The sequence below is a fragment of the Montipora capricornis genome, chromosome 2 (genome assembly GCF_036669925.1).
Source record: "Montipora capricornis isolate CH-2021 chromosome 2, ASM3666992v2, whole genome shotgun sequence".
Classification (NCBI taxonomy): Eukaryota; Metazoa; Cnidaria; class Anthozoa; order Scleractinia; family Acroporidae; genus Montipora; species Montipora capricornis.
The window spans coordinates 52,156,331-52,173,830 of NC_090884.1; the positions used below are offsets into that span (position 1 = coordinate 52,156,331).

Genomic DNA, 17,500 nt, shown 5'->3' on the forward strand with positions numbered 1-17,500 from the left:
TTTTCTCAAAAATTCTATTGAAGTTTGACAACGATGAAATTGGTCTATAATTGCAGGCATCAGTTTCGTCATCAGCTTTGTAGATTGGTATAATTTTGCACATTTGGCGCATATAACCTGGCAACCTGACAACATTACATACAACTTGTCATCGTTACAATTGGACGGCCTTACAACTTGGCAGCCTGCAACTTGACAGCCTACAACTTGACGGCCTTACAACCTGTCCATCTTACAAGCTGACAGCCTTAAATTGAGCCTGACGGCCTGACAACCTTCAACTTGGCAGCTTGGTAGTGTGGCCCAGTGGTTAGGGCGTTTGATCCGGAGATCCCGGGTTCAAGACCCGCTCTAACCACTCGTTGAATTTGATCCTGGTAGTCCCTGGTTCAACTTCCCAGCTGCACTTGTAAATAGCCAACTGGTTTGCCTCCGGCCAGTTGGGATTCTTAACAGTTGTTGTTCTGTTCTGTCGTTTCGCTGTGTTTCATTGGCCCTGAAAAGCCCCTATGGGGAGAGGTCAATTAAGTATGTATTGTATTGTATTGCTGGTTTTCACTCACGTGATCAACAGCCATGTTTTTCAACGAAAACAAAAGGAAGCGTTTGCATAATATTAGAGTTAAATTCCCGGAGGATTTGGTCGGGGCATCAACATGGCCGCCTTTTCTTTGTTTTGGGCACCAACATGGCGGTCGTGACGTCATGTGAAAACCGAGAATTGTATTAATTTCCTCCGGTCGTTTTAGCAGATACTGGATTGTGATCTGCTAAACCTGTCCAGGGCCTTTGGACCTTCGGAAAGAAAGGAAAAAAATTATTGACGTAATGCAACGGTATCAACTATAAAAAGCTTTAGCGTATTTTTCTACTTACCCGGTATACTGTGGTTACTGTGGTGCGAAATCGGTATTAGGCCCATTGTAGGAAAACAGCAATGACTGGGTTCAACTCGGGTGTAAATGCATTTTTGTGGGTATTGCATTATGCTACCCATTATGTCATCATGTTGAGCGAGTGTCTGTGGTGCCGAGCAAATAGGTTCGCAGAGCGTGCGTAGATCACGAACGTGATACGTCTTTTGGAAGTGTTCAAAATCGGCGGGAAGTCCTATATCTGGACAAAATGAGAGTAGCATGAGAAATACCTGAACAGATCTGACAGTGATAAATGGCAAAACCAATTTTATATTTAAAAATGGATGGAATTACTTTGTGAAACAGTAAACCATCTACAAGCGTGGATGTTTGCCTACGCAAAAATAATGGTCAACCTCAATGGTAGGACGGATGCAAGCTTTGCGTACAACCAGCACATTTCTTGTCGACGTCAAGAAAACGTGAACGAAAAGAAACCCCGAATCTCACAGGCGCCCCAATCTCATAACGCGATTTTGCAGTGCATAACTGTTGTGTAGTAAGAGAGTTTAATGGTGAAAGGAGTTAAAAATTAAGTTAAGTTGAAAAACTGAACGTCTTTCTCTCGCAATAAACTTTCCCTAACTCAAATATGTTGTTCACTTTTGTTTTGTGTCATTAGCCATCGCTGATATAGTGAAATCAGTACTCGTTTATACACTCTCAAGCGAAGGTTTGTTTTAGGTGCTTTGCTTTATAACATTGCTTTGCTTGCTTGAGGTGCCTTACTTGCTTACACTGCTTTGCGCTTGCTTTAGGTGCTTTGTTTGCCTGAAGCGCTTTACTTACTTACACTACTTTGCTTTCTTGAGGTTCTTTACTTGCGCACACTATTTTGCTTGCTTTAGGTACTTGCCTTCTTACACTACTTTGCTTGTTTTAGGGCTTTGATTTATTACACTGCTTTGCTTGCTTGAGGTGCATTCTGTCCTCCAAATAAGATTGAAACCACAAAAGCGCATTACCACGTAAGCGTAGCAATGACTGCAATCTTAGCAACAGGATGTCATGATCGACCGTGTCTAATGCAGCGCTCAGTTACAAGGAGTGTTACATGACCCTTGTCCATCCTTCTCTGCTGGATTGAACTCTTAAGAACAGGCGAGATAGTCTTAAATTTCTTCCAAGCAAAACCTAGAGTTTTATTGGCCTTTATATCAGAGGTTCGATTAACATGCTCGTTCCGATTAGGATCTTTAGTTAATGTGATACCAAGATGGCTAGCTGACTCAACTGAGGCGAAGGTTTTGCCATGTAGAATGTAATCATCGTGCACAAAATTGGGCTTACGCCCTACACGAAGAACCTTGCACTTATCCGGGTGGAATTCCATTTTCCATTCTTTTTCCCAAACAGCTAGGTTATCAAGATCACCTTGGAGGACTTGACTAAGGATTCTGGTAGATCGTAATGTAGGAAAGAAATAAGCATGGCCCGAGTACCGAACCTTGTGGAACGCCGGAGAGAACTTGCGTACTGTCACAAAATTCTCCTTCAATCCATTTATTGGTACAACCGCAGACATCGTAATGGTTCAGCTTTCTAATAAGGAGCCCATGGCTAACCTTATCAAATGCCTTGCTATAAAATGCACTAATAAAGCATCTACTTGATGACCGTCATGCATGGCGCTAACACGGGTCATTTTATAAAACCTAATAATTGAGTCTCACGAGATCTCCCAGCCCTGAGGCCGTGTTGCAAAGGATAAAGGATGCTGTGGTCACTGGCATGTTGGATAATTAAACCAGTGATTGTATGTTCTAATAGTTAACAGCGAATACAGGTCAACGATATTGGCCGAAAAATGCTAGGGTCACTCCTCAAGCTCTTTTTATAGATATTGACAACAACATTTTCTTTTTTCCAGTCCCCCGGGATTTCACCGCTCTCATAAGAATCGACAACTATAATGGTCAGAACATTATGTGAGGTCAACTTCTTCGAAAGACAATCGGCTTTACTGACAAAAAGCAAGAAATGGTGGGACGATTTTACCATTTGTTACAATACATCACCCAGCAGTATCAACCGTAAAGGCATTACTGACGCAAAACTGAAGCTTAATTCAAAATCAGCCATTGCTGACTGAACAGAATATTCAAACAACCTCCTCTCGTATCACATAAAAACGAGGAAAATCTCTCAATGGGGACATGCTTGTCAAGGACAAAGTGTAAATTGGAGGTCTCTTAATTAGTTGCAAACACAAATCCACTTCAAGGAGACAGTGTAGGCCTACCACACATTTTTGAACTAAGACAAACACATTAAGCAAGACAAGCACCTCAAGCAAGCAAGGCAGTGTAAGCAAGCAATGCAGTGGTAAGCAAGCAATGCAGTGTAAGGAATTAAAGCACCTCACGCAACCAAAACAGGGTACGGAGGTAAAGCAGTGTAAGAAAGCAAAGCAGTTTAAGAAACTAAAGCACCTCAAGTGAGTAAACCAGTGAAATGATGCAAAGCAGTGTAAGAAGGTGAAGCACCTCAAACAAGCGAATCAATTTAAGCAAGCAAAGCAGTGAAAGAAAGCAAAGCAGTGTAAGAAAGTGAAGCACCTCAAGCAAGCATTAAAGCAGTGTAAGCAAATCAAGCACCTCAAGCAAGCAAAGTAGTCAAAGGAAATAAGGCATCTCAGTCAAGAAAAGCAGTGTAAGCAAGTCAAGCATCTCAAGCAAGCAAAGCAGTGTAAGGAAGTAAAGCACCTCAAACAAGCAAAGCAGCGAAAGAAAGCAAAGAAGTGTAAGAAAGTAAAGCACCTCAAGCGAACCTCAAGCAAGCAAAGCAGTGTAAGGTTTTCTTCGCACTGAAGAAGAGGGTGCAACATAGGTTTAGCGGGATGCGGGATGGGGCTTGAAATCGAGGCTGGATGTGGGATGAAAATACGACGAGATCGGGATGTGCTCCGTTTTCGTTGGCGGGATACGGATAGTAAATAACCTCACGTTATGAGTTGAAAAGCTTTAATTTGCTTGGAGATTAAAAAATGTGGCCAAAAGACCCTAAAAGACCCTTAGAAACCACGGAAAAAATGTAAAATACTCGGAACTATGCCGCTCACGCAATTTTCTGTTTGTCCTTTCGGGGTAACACGTGACGCGGGTCAAAAAGTAAGTCGATTTCTTTCAACCACGTTCCGTTCGTTCGTCTCACTCCGCTAACTTCATCTGAAACCTCTGACATAATAAAACTGCGTTGCAATTTATTTTGAAAAGGGAAGCTTTGGAAGGAGTTTTCTCCGCGTAAGGAAAGAATTCGGGCAGTTATTGAAAAAGGAAAAAACGCTCAACAAAATCCGGAAAAACGTCACGTTAGTTTGTCAGTTGTACCAATCCAAAAACTATGGAAAAGATATATTGATGACATTTTCTCCCTTTTTGGGACGGCGATAAAGCATAGGTGGACCATTTTATTAAACAAACTCAGGAACCTATGACCCGGAGCCTGCAACTCTACTGTGTTCGTGTAACGGCGTTTTCACAGACCGATTTATTTTTAGATTGAATTTCCCACGAATGAGACTCCCACAGGAGCCCGATGACCAATTACAAGAAATTAAGCTGACGTCATATGGTCACCGAACTGGAGATGCCTTTGTTTTTTGACCTAATTCGCGGGAAGAGCTAGTCTAAAAAGAAACCTACTTGTGAAAGCGCCGTTTCACAGACGCTGTATGGAATTTGCACGCTCCAGATGGGCTCCTGACAAACTAATAAACTCAAACCTACCATCAAATTCACCGCTGAAATATCAGAGAACGAACAGGGTCATGAAAGGGGGGATGGCAATCCTAATTCCCAGTCCCAATGACAAGTTTTCAAGTTTGTTAGAAATCCCTGGTACTAAAATCCTAACCGGAGTTATGATAGGGAAAATATAATTTTAGAGCATCGATATGCTGTTTGAAGCACTTTAATGATAAGTCTAAAAAAATCATGAAAATTACGAGGTATAATTTGTATCTGCATGGGATTGCTTACCCAAGTGTCCGCTGAAAAAGGCCTGCTATCACCTGGCACATGAAAGCATTTGGAATAGTGTAGTCTCCCGTTTCTCTACGTCACTTTCCGAGTCACTGTCATCATCATCGTTATTACGAAATTCGTCAATATAAGTATCCTCACCAGTATCCTCCTCAGAGTCTTCGCCCTCTTCACGTTATTAATTACACGTTCTCAGGTTCGAGTCCTGCGAGTCCAGACATTAGGGTTCCGCTTTTAAAAGAAATATGTTCATTACCCATGATCCCTATCAAGCTTTCAGTGTCCAAAATGAACGATAATACTTCATTTGGAAGAAAGTGACAATGAAGAATAGCATACTATTTGCGACAGTCCCTTTCACGTTCGCTAATAAGACATGGAGATATGCGACCGCACTTTTGAGTGGACGTGAAAAAAAAGGAACGGGTAAGGGGGGGGGGGGGGGGGGGGAAAGCGAAAAGCGCGGAGGCGTAACGAGGAAAGCGTGAAAGGAAGAGTCATGCCACGGCTGCTGACATCCACAGGATTCTAACGCGAACTGGGCCGAAATGATGCTCCCGCGCAAGGAGACCAACGTTAAAAACGGCCTTAACAGCCTAGCCGGTCAGCCAATACTTAACCTCACACCTATCAGGTCCCACACTTAAACTAGAAAAGAAAACTTCAGACCATCCAAGACTTAAACTAAGGCGAAGAGCCAGTGGGAAAGGCGACAGTGCAACGGCGGAGACTGTTCAAGTCAGAGTAAGAAACAGCTAGAGCTTGGGCAGAAGGGTCGTGACGGGATATTAGGGAGCTTAAGCAACGACAACGGCAACGGCAACGAGAACGTCATCTCAAAATATAAATTTGCGTTGTTTTAATCGCTTCGTGACTATTTCAACGTTTTTGATATGACAAGGGTGTGGTATTTCTTCAAAGATGACACCAGTCGGAACGCCACTCTATTTTAGGAGAGAAAATGAAAATTTATTCTCAAGTGCTGACGTTCTTCATAAAACCAAAAACTTGGCTATTTCACGTTGCTGTTTTGCTGACGACGGCAACGAAATGGACAAAAGTGAAAAACGCACGTGCAGGGCGTGCAAAGCTATTGTTTTTACTCACTAAATATGCAAATTCCTGACGTTCTCGTTGCCGTCGCCGTTGTCGTTGCTTAAGCTCCCTAATTAGGGATGAAGGACCTCCAGGACGTAAAACTTGAGCAACTTTCAAATAATGAGATGCCGTAGGAGCTTGGCGCTAACCGACATGCTCTATAATGCCTGCGAGCTGGCTACCCGAAAGGGCTAAGGCGAAGGCCAAGCCTGCTCTAAAGCTGTGCAAGGTTTCTCCGTTGTAAATGTCTGCCTCTTGCAGATAGCCACGGAGTCGCGACTGCAAAGTGGCTGAAAAAACCGAAAGGAGAGCTCGAATAAAAAACATTTACAGGCTGCCAGCCCTCGAGTGGGACAACGAAAAAAGCAAAACAAAACAAAACTCAACGGATAACGTAAGCACACAAGGGAGATTAAACAAAAATGGCGCAGAAGACGTGTAAGGACCCACCCAAGGGATGGCAGCCTGAGCGTCAGTAATCCGACTAGGCCAATTAGACATCCTTTCAGGCTACCATTGGAAGGGATATAAAACAATTTGGGAGGACGCGCAACTGAAAACACAAATAAATGGGAAATACCGACATAAAATCATTATAAACAAATTAAATAAACAAACTCGGGAGACGAGACACGCACATAGAAAAAACACGTGAAAATAAAGAATGGGTGTCCAGGGAATAGGACTAAACAATGGCTAAAAAATGCGGCAAAGCTGGCAAAACAAAATACCTTTGAAAACAACAAGGCGAAATAAAAACGAAGCATAAACTTGAAGTAGCGAGGAAAGCCCTACACAAAGCAAAAGATGATTGTAAACAAAAGCTAACAAAGCCCGCGAAGCAATGGGAAGGGCAGCGAAAAAGCCACTAAACAAAAAACCCGTTGCGAGGGAAAAAATGCGGGAAAAACACTATAAAGCGTAAAAGAAAAACAAAACAAAGAAAGCATACAAAATTGATGGGCAGGGATCGGAATGAAAGCACCTCGGAAACGCAAAGCTTGGAGAGCGTAAAAGAAACACTAAAAATCACTGTAAAAGCCAATAATCGCATAAGCGAACAAAAAATCCCAAGGAAAATAGAACTGTACTGTTTTTAGGGCGAAACACACTGATAAAATGAACAAACTTGAGTGAAGGGCAGGGGAATTAAAGAGAGAAGCACTGCACAAAACCGTTGATAGCGAGCCGAAGCACACAAAACATGACAAATAAAACGTGTGCAAACTGGGCAAGGGAGCCGAAGGGAGATTAAAGCACTACACAAACCCGACGTTTGAGAGGCAAAGCACACAAACATAAGAAACAAAAACGTGTGCAAAGTGGGTAAGGGAGCCGAAGGGAAATTAAAGACACTATACAAACCCGGTGTTTGTGAGGCGAAGGACACAAAAGATGACAAATTAAACGTATGCAAACTGGGTAAGGGAGCCGAAGGGAAAATGGAAGCACTACACAAACCCGGTGTCTGTGAGGCGAAGCACACAAAAACACGACAAATAAAACGTGTGCAAACTGGGTATGGGAGCCGAAGGGAAATAAAAGGCACTACACAAACCCGGTGTCTGTGAGGCGAAGCACACAAAACATGACAAACAAAACGTGTGCAAACCGGGTAAGGGAGCCGAAGGGAAATAAAAGGCACTACACAAACCCGGCGTTTGTGAAGCAAAGCACACAAAACATGACAAATAAAACGTGTGCAAACTGGGTAAGGGAGCCGAAGGGAGATAAAAAGCACTACACAAACCCGGTGTTTGTGAGGCGAAGCACACAAAAACATGACAAATAAGCTTAAAACGTGCGGAAACTGGGGAAGGGACGGCGGGTAAACAAAAAGCACTACAGAAACCCGGAGCTTGCGAAGAAAGAAGAAAACGGTACTAACAAACGGCCACGTGGAATAACAAGGCGAAGAGGAATCGGGGAAAAACCAACGCAGTAGAGCGAGCAAATAACAAGAAATGAAATTAATACCCGCAAAGGAGCAGGGTCTTGTTGAGGATTGTCAACATTAGCTGGAGCAGCTGGAGGCTGAACAAGAGCTTGGGCGGCTGGAACTGCAGCTTGAACAGGAACTTGAGCGTCAGCCATAACACGGTTCTGTACAAGAAGGATTCTAACGCGAACTGGGCCGAAATGATATGCGGAGCTCTTATTTTACTCGCACTGCAAGGGACTGGCGCGAATAATCCTTCAATTTGGCCCAGAGCCAACTGGTTTTCGTGCTCAGCCTTTGGCGGCTAAGAGGGCCGGGTGGCTCTGGGGACGAGAATGGGTATTTAGCAACTGCAGTGCAGTGCAAAAGGTTATATACACGCTTTCGCTCTTTCGGTATTTAACAAAGATTTATCATTTTAGGGAAAGGCATGGGTGACTTTCTGGAAACAAGTATCAAAGGAAGTGAACAAGGGTGGAAGACGAAATTGGAAAAGAAAATTTTTATTTTAGCCGTGGGTGGCTTACTTGAAATCTCATCAATTGCTGCAGTTTGAAGCGAATTTAGAAGTCTTTCTTTCAAAATAAACAGCAGCAAACTGATACTTTTTCACGCAGTCGTTTGTATATCGACCAAGTTTTATTATTATTTGTGGTTACGGGGATAGCAATATGCCAAACTCGTTTTGCTCATAATTTGGTTACAGCCATACATTTTGACTGGTGAAAGTTGAATTGCATGATGGATTTTACTTACAAATTGTAGACTGGCGAAACAGCAATGGAGAAAAGTGGCTCGGGTGACACAAAAAGTGGGCTAAAATTCTTGGATCAAACTGGCGTTGACGTGACAGAGGTGAATGGAAATGAGCTGAGTGTTGGATCAAATGATGTTTTGATTTCTAATCAAGACAGTGACATTGATATAATCAACATCGATGCATTAGATAATGAATGTGATGAGGATTTAGATGTTAGAGAAGTTGATAGTGCAATGGATCCAGGTCCCAGCTTGCTCTTGGACAACCAGTGGCATGAAATTTGTACCAATGAAAATGTAACCAAGAGGTGCACAGAAGAAAAATGTGAACCCCTTGATGTAGTAAAGACTGACTCATCTTGTGGAATTGATCAACTTCCTGGCTTATCTTGTGGCAAGCCCGAAACTTTTCTTCAGGCAGCAGAAAAGATCACCTCTCCAGGCTTTCAAGGAGCTGAAAAAACAGTTGATGGTCTCAGAAATGATCTCTCTTCTGTTTATAATTTCAAACTGAGTGATCCAATGCCATATGGTAATGAAGATGATGATGAAACTGCTGATTACAATCAGTTCTACTTTGAGTCGGATCATTTAGCTTTAAAAAATAACAAACAGTAAGTACTTTAGTTTTCTTAAGGGAAACTAAAAAGTAATGTTTTAGTCAAGTAAAAATTTGAGCATTCACCCTAGGCTCCTTTGTACTGAAATTGTTAGATTTCGGCTGTTCCACTTCCATTCTCTGTAGACAAATACCGGTAGCTATTAAAATGCCCCAATGTGGGTCCATTTAACATAATAAAAAGGTCCCAGCTCCACACATAAATATTTCAATGCTATTTTAGTACCTCTTGTATATACTTAAAAAAAAAGCCACAACTTTATTTAAATGTTCATATTTTGAAGGCAAGTAGCTATAGTGTGGTTTCCCTCCTTCATCAAAATACCCTGCGAGCAGAGTCTCTTTCGATCTTCCTAGATAAGTCGGGAAGAAGAAAATAGACTCTGCCAGCTGGCTCGACTTTCTTTGATTTGCCGCTCATCCAAAGAAATGGATGAGTCAGCCCAGTTTCAACTTGCCAAACCTGTTTTTTTTTATTTGTACGCATGATCAATCGCCACGCGTCATCAATATTTTTTTTAATTTACAACAGCGTGACAATTTTTAAACTGTCTAAATTCCCATGAGAATTTTTCCGTATGTCGGTTACAGAAGCTAGTTTACCAGAATTTGAGAAACCTATTAATTTTTTCAGTAAAAATTAAAATGGCAATTTAAAAAGTTGAACTATCTTGGTTGAACTATCCTTGGTTGTCGTGTGTTTGCCAGAGTTGTTCGAAAACATCCGCTACTGTTTGTTTTGGTTTTGTGGATTTGTGGTAACTAGTCATGCGTGACTGACTCCCGAATACGTTTGAATTTTTAACGCATGCTCAACACGAAATGTCGAGCCGGCTGGCAGAGTCTACTTTCCTCTTCCCGACTTATCTAGGAAGATCGAAAGAGACTCTGCTCGCAGGGTATCATCAAAACTGACTCCCAGCAAATTAAGTCTGGCTGTGGTTCTGTCCTCCAAGCTAATATGAAGTACTCACAATTCAGTGGAAATCAACTCAGTAGAAATTAACAAAGCTAATGGAATTATATTACGCTTGAAATAGGCCTTTTCATGATCAGCATCCACCTTATTAAGTAGTTTTCAATTAAAGCTATGATCCTCGCAGTTATGGTCGCAATTTTAGCAATTGCTTAGAGAAGCCTGAAAAATCCAGGACTTCAACAGGGTTTGAACCTGTGACCTCGCAATACCAGTGCAACGCTCTAACCAACTGAGTTATGAAGCCGCTGGCATTGGGAGCTAGTCATTTGTGGGTCCCAATGCCACTGGCTTCATAGCTCTGTTGGTTAGCGTTTTGCACCGGTGTCGCAAGGTCACAGGTTCAAACCCCTTGAAATCTTGGATTTTTTAGGGCTTCTCTACGCAATTGCTAAAATTGCGTCCATAACTGTGAGGATCATAGCTTTACTTGATTTGATTGATTTCCTATATCATTTCGTTCATTAAGTAGTATAATTGCAACATATTATTGTATTCTCAAGTCTTATATTTAATTTGTTGTATTTTAGTTACCACATACTTTTGCAGACTTTGTTGGTTTTGGAATCCCAGAGGACTCAAGCTGTTAAGGTAGCCTTACTTGATGTTGAAGTGTGAGAAAGTGTGGCTTAAAAATCTTTCTGCAGTAGGAAATAAAAATAGAATTTGCCAATTGATTGAAAAGGGACATACATTTTGAATGGTTATAGATGTTATTAAACCTATCACTTCTAAAGCAGCAGTAAAATTGTGTGCTGTTGGACAAAGTAAAATTTGATAGTGTCACTCTTAGGAGAGATTTAGTGTTAATAGACCAAAATATAATGTGACAACAGTCATAGTATCACCAACAATATTCTTGGCTCACTTAAGCAAATATAATGTGAGAGAATCTCAATTCAACAACACTGCAATGTGTTTGTTATCATGCATTTAGCATTGTATGCAAAGTTTCCTAAATAAAGTTGACTCAAGATATTAAGAGTTACGTTGTTTAAGTTGGGTTACTTGTGCAAAGTTCTTAAATGATAAAAAGGTGTCTCTGTCACTTCACGTGAAAACTTTCATTTTCCTTTGTCTTGGGTACCAGTCCTAGTTCAACAAGTGAAACTGCAGTTTACCTTGATATGATGTAAGTCACTTCCTTTGTTGTGCAAACAACAATTTCAATTTTAAGGCCTGGTAACTAAGTAAGAAATTGTAAATTGGCCTATTGAGTTTCTCTGTCCAATGAGACCTCATTTAAGGAGGCTTCCTAGAGTTTGTAGGCCCACGTGCAAGCTGAGCGCTAGTAATTGGCACGTAAAGTCTGAATCATGCATGTTTTTCTGGTTTTTTGTGATGCCAGCATGACCAAATCTGTAACATTAACTGCTGATTTTCTTGTGATACCTTCGTTAATTTTTTTAAAAATTGCCTCAGTTCTAATCGCATACAGTTCCTATCAACCCTATATTTGTTAAAATCTGTCAGAGCTAAGCGAGTGTATTTAGAAAAATGACAAAATACAGAATATTGGCAAAACCGTCTGAATGACCTTGACTTTTTACCATTTCAAAATGTCAGGCAATATCATTTCCATAATGTGGCAAAGAATAAAAAAAATCCACCAAAGGAAAGTATAAATATTAAGGAATTTAGGCCAAAAATAGGAATGTATCTGCCTGTCATTATATGTGATGTTGCCAAAAATTGACACCCAAAAATTAAGCCTTATTATAAAGTTATCTTAAACTTTAAGAGAATTTAACTAGGTTTCCTTTTGCAACTCGTGTGCTGTGGTGAGGGTATTCGCAAATACTCTAGGAGGTAACAAAGTGTTGGCATTTCCAGGCCTACTTCATAGTGAATGGAATGCTGCTAGACTCTTGGTCTGTGACACATTTCAACTTAATCAAATAGCTATGAAAATGTATTATTATTATTATTATTATTATTATTATTATTATTATTATTATTATTAATTGTGTCCCAGGACTTTTGTCCATGATTGTAGTAACCATCTCTTGGTATAGACAAAAATTCCTGGGGCACTAACAACAACAATAATAATAATAATAATAATAATAATAATAATAATAATAATAATAATAATAATAATAATAATAATAATAATACATTTATACAGCACCTTTTCTACAAGATTCAAAGGTCCTGCTTACAGCTGTAAAAAATAAAATGAATGAAATTAACAGACGTAAATACAAGTTAAAAGCTCGAATGAAAAGGAATGTTTTAAGTTTGCATTAAAAAATATCTTTAGTACAACTTGATTTAATATCCTGCGGCATTGGATTCCTCAGATCAGGTCCTGTGACTGAAAAGGCCTGTTTGCTATATAGGGGTTCAAGTTAAAATAAGGTTTAACTAAAAGATTTCTGGAAGAGGATCTCTGATTGGGACTAGGCTGGTATGGTTGAAGCACTTCTTGTATGTAGGTTGGAGCTTGTCCTTGAAGCGCTTTGTAGATGATTAAGAGAATTTTAAATTCTATGTGAAAAGGTGAACTGGTAACCAGTGGACATCTCGAGGACAGGAATAATATGGCAGAATCTTAGAGACTGGGTGATGATATGGGCTGCTGAGTTCTGAACCTGTTGTACCTTTTGATAAGATAGGAAGGAAGACCATATACATGTAACAAAGAATAATTCTTGCAGTAATGAAGTTTTGAAACAATAGGGGCTTGAACAATAATCACATTGCACTTGTGAATCTTAACACACAGGTGAAAATAGTATTGCGAGGTTCAAACTTCTTTGTGCCCAGTCCTTCCTCCACCCCAGTGTTGTAAACATGCACCAATAGTTATATCAGACTTAAAACATTGCATTGGTTTAGGGAGGGGGCTACTGCAATGGAGTTTTAAAATATGGTAGTGCTTTGGAAGTAATTCTGAAATCACAGATAATTACAACTATCCCAATGAATTTTGTCATCGATTCTGGGCAAAAACATTATTGGTACCCCATCTTTGAGAGACCTGGTTATTTTTGGACTTGCATCCTCCCCGTTTTTTCTTGTTCAATGAATGGACATGTGACACAAACAGAGACATTGTCACAATTGTTGATTAGCTAAGGCACAATTATTGGCAGTAAACCTCTTCTAAAGATACATGGTCTGAGAAGAGGATTCCTGCAAGGAGAGATATGTGAGTTGTAGCCTCTGGGCTATGAGTTGTTGCCTTTACAGTGAACATATCAAAGAGGGGAACAAGAGGGAAAAAAAGGCCAAGGTGAGTAGAAGGCAGAAGTGGAGCTGGATATGGGAGAAAAGAGGACTGGAAATAGAATTGATAGTAGGGTTGAAAGTTGGAGATGAATGGCAAAAACAGAGTCGGGAAAACGAGGTAAAAGGCGGGAGTCAAATACATTGTGCGGGAAGATAGAGAGAGAGAGCAAGGCAAAGAAAGGTGTTTGTAATCCCCCTGCCCATCCCAATTAATCAGTAGTTGTCAAATAACTAAAATTACCATTTCTATATCTTAGGACCTTGAGACTCTGTATCAACAGCAAGCTAAAGCTCTTCAGGACCCAGTTGCCTTTGTGGAAAAGCTTCAAAATAATGTAATCTGCAAAAATTTTTGCTTAAAAATTGTTTTCAGTTTGAATATGAGGGGAAAAATTAGTCCTTTCATTTTAGTGCCAAAATGACAATAATACAGCAGCAAACTCCAGAAAACACCCGAAGATTTTCATGTTTTATCTCATTTTATTTTTAGGAACCTCTTAATCTTCCATGTCGTCAGAGGATCGTTAAACTACCCAGCATTCCTTGGGAAGAGTACACTGTGTCGCTTAGTGCAGTGGACAGACAGAGACTGAGTAATCCACACCACACACGAGCATCTGCAACACAAAATGTAGCCAGAGGTGGGGTATTTATTATCATTTCTGGTAGTAAATTAACGAAACGTCGATGCCTGCAATTAAGTGCCGCGTTCGACCAGGGCAAACCTTAAAAAACAAAGTAACGGAAGGTAGAAGTGGTTGCCACAAAATCGAAATCACGTAAAGCACTTTGTCCAATCAGTTTAGGGGCAGATCATCAAATAAGCCCATTACAGCACTCTGCACATTTGTGTAGCGGGCACTAAGCTCGGGAAAATGCTTGGGATCGAAACACAGCCTTTGATTGGAGGAAAAATGTCTGGCGAGATTTTTAAACCAATCAACCCCTTGCAGCAGCAACCGTTAAATTATTTTTGATTTTTAATTGATTGTCGCATTGATACTCAATCTCTTTCCACTCTATGCAAAGATATCTTGACGCGAATTGCAGCTGGTGTCAAGAGCCGGGAAAAGTGCACGATGAAGTGGTAGTTTGGATATGTCACCATGAAGGCTACCATGAAGTTCTTTTTGGTTCTTAACGCGCTTTCCCTTTGTCAGAACTGTCCGTCCAGACCCGCCAGTTTGCAAATAAAATACAACAATTTGAAGAAACACTTGCACGATAATCCCTCTTATTCTACTGGAGGAGAATGTATCATCCTCGAAGTGTGTTAATTTGAAGGCGTTGTAGAGTTACTCCTTCCAAATGCCCGGTCTGGCTGGTCAGTTCTGTCAAATGGAAAGCGCCCTAAGACTTGCCTGTGTGACAAATCAATGATCATGGCAATATTACTGAAGGAGGTGGTGAAATGTTAACGCCTTTAAATCATAATTCATTTAAAGAAAATGCATCTTTTTTTTCCTGTTAAAGACCTCGGATTTTTCCAAGCATCCTCGAGTCACCATCGGAAAAAAAAGATATATTTCTTCATCTGTGATCTTTTTTTTCAACAATATGTTGCTTTCAAGTGTCTGTTTATGCAATGTCTCCTATTCTGTTTTGCCATTAAACAGCCAGTGATTTGTCATCCAATGCATCTGATGGAGTAGAAAACACGTCAGTTTCTTCGGACGGTAACGTGTACAGTGTGTTTGGAGGAGAGTTCGTGGCAAGCAAACGTGGAAAACCTCTTGAAAGAGATAGGTGGGTTTGCTCTTAACTTCGTACTTTGAATTTTAAAGAAATTGCCAAGTTTACTAACCAGCTTCTTTTTAATCCAACCACGTCCAGCCACGAAGTCTTATCGAACAGATTCGGAAACTAAACCGCTGTTGACTTTCTTTCTTTCATTTTTATCGAGTTTAATGCTCATGCACGTGACGTTTTATTGGTATATTGGTGTTTTGATAGGCTGTTAGTCTCATGAATTATTATTAAGTTTGACATTAGTTGTATCTGAATTAAACACGGTCAAGGCAGGTGGCATGGGCCGAGGCTGTTTACACATGCCCAGGCCTTGCTCTCTGCGGATATCTCCAAAACCTGAAAATTCCTAGAATTAACTGTAGTTCCTAAGATATAGAGAGCACGCGGAAGTGGTTGGTGTAACATCATTTAATGTTCAGGAGAATTAAAAGCATTTCGCGAGAAACAAAATTATTATCCTCGATGGTCTGTCTTTCTATTAACAGTTTTCGTATTATATGTAGTCGTAATTTTTTGTCGCACTCGAAAAACATCCGAGAATTTCCACGGCTGCAATATGCCTTCCTCTTCTCAACGCCCTAACCTATACGCAATTAAAGGTGATCGAAAAACTAGGTATTATGGGAACTGTTGATTTTCTGAGAGGAGCCTCGATCGTGATTTCAATTCATGGCTGGCCCATTCTCGTCACCAGAGCTTCGGAGCGCCTCAAGGCTCTGGGAAACTCTATATAGGAGAACATGCGCCGTTGGGTTCTTATAGGTTAAGGCACCTGCTGACTCCTCGTGGTAACATGAATGCACCAATTAGAGACGCTTTTGATTGTCCTTCACGAAAACCAATGAGAAGACACTTTGTATCAGGGTTTCCCGTAGCTCTCCTCTCCCTCAGTCAAGAGAAGAGCTCTGGGGTCAAGATTGATGGCTGGCCTTGATTTGTAGAGAAATATCCAGACTAAAAGGTATTTTGCTTTTTTGTTTAGCCTGACAAGCGTCTTTTCCACAAAAAGTAGTGAAGGCCGAAGTCGTCAGTGTAACGAGGCGAAACCAGTTACATTCAACCAGCCATGGACTACTGAGGAACAGGTAGCCCAAGAATCTGACATTTGCAGTGCTGAAATAATGTGGAAGTTGAACTGCTAAAATACCATGCTGAGAATAAAACGAATTGAAAGCAACGCCAAATGAAAACTCTGGCAGTAAAGAAATAGCTCTATTAACCACTCGTATGTCACTGTTTATTTATTGCTAGCTTTGAGCTTAATCTAGTTACCAGTTTGTCACTAAATGTTATGAAACAAGATTTTAAAACATGTATTTTGGGGCATGCCAAACAGTGGGTTCTTAGTAAAAATGAGATTTATCATGTTTATCACCGTTAAGTGTTTCTTTTTTTTTTCCGATCACGATAAAATGGCCGAAGGACAAAAGCCTTTATAGTCAGAGGTCTTTATGCATGGTGCTAACCTGAAAGATCGCAGCGTCTTGGACTAGAATTCTCTAATGTCCATCACTAAATCACAAATTATATTAACAATTAATAAAACGGCAATTAATTATTAGCCTACGTGTAGCCGTACCCTCCCCCCGAAGGACAAACGGGAGGAGGGAACGTCTTAGTCAATTCTTTCGAGAACACAGATTGGTGAAAATAGATTGTACCGTTGAGTCTACTTGCTTTTTCGGCCGTGATGATAATAGTGAAAAAGGAAACGGAGCAAAAGGAACGTGAATAGTTTGCTTATCTTGAGTCGGAGATGGTCTGTAACTGGCTAGCCTGGGGTGCTTCAATGTGCTGAAATCCAAACCTTCTGGAATCGATTCCTTCGACAGGAAAACAAGCCGAGCTTTTTCGAAACTTGCTGCGTGGGAGCTTCTCATTGATTTCTCTAATTCTTCAAGGTTGTGCTACAAATTTTGCCGTTTCTTAACGACAGCATAATTGTATCGTTCTTAAACGATTATTATTTGTCTCCATAAATGAGATTAAGGTCTAATTCACTCCGAGCTTGGACAAACTTTTATTGCTTACAGAAAGGATTTACCACAAGACAACGCTGGGTAAATGTCACTCTGTCATTTCCAGAAATCCCATAATTACCGTGACGTCACGGAACACGATTTGGGTCAGGTTTTCGTCGACGTTCCCTCCCGTTTTTCTTTCAGGGGAAGGGTACGGCTACACTTAGGCTATTAATTAACTGAAATTTTATGTGGTCAAATGGCA

At 40.6% G+C, this 17,500-nt stretch overlaps 1 protein-coding gene across 1 annotated transcript in view; it reads left to right on the forward strand.

Annotated features, from left to right (window-relative positions):
- The first annotated feature begins 8,285 nt into the window (after nucleotides 1-8,285).
- The window catches only part of LOC138026650 (ZZ-type zinc finger-containing protein 3-like), a 16,943-nt gene continuing 7,728 nt past the window's right edge, over nucleotides 8,286-17,500 (forward strand). The window contains exons 1-6 of the mRNA XM_068874090.1: nucleotides 8,286-9,310; nucleotides 10,822-10,882; nucleotides 13,783-13,860; nucleotides 14,016-14,166; nucleotides 15,142-15,271; nucleotides 16,257-16,359. Coding sequence (XP_068730191.1) covers nucleotides 8,718-9,310; nucleotides 10,822-10,882; nucleotides 13,783-13,860; nucleotides 14,016-14,166; nucleotides 15,142-15,271; nucleotides 16,257-16,359 — 1,116 coding nt within the window. The 5' untranslated portion in view covers nucleotides 8,286-8,717. The remainder of the gene's footprint in view (nucleotides 9,311-10,821; nucleotides 10,883-13,782; nucleotides 13,861-14,015; nucleotides 14,167-15,141; nucleotides 15,272-16,256; nucleotides 16,360-17,500) is intronic.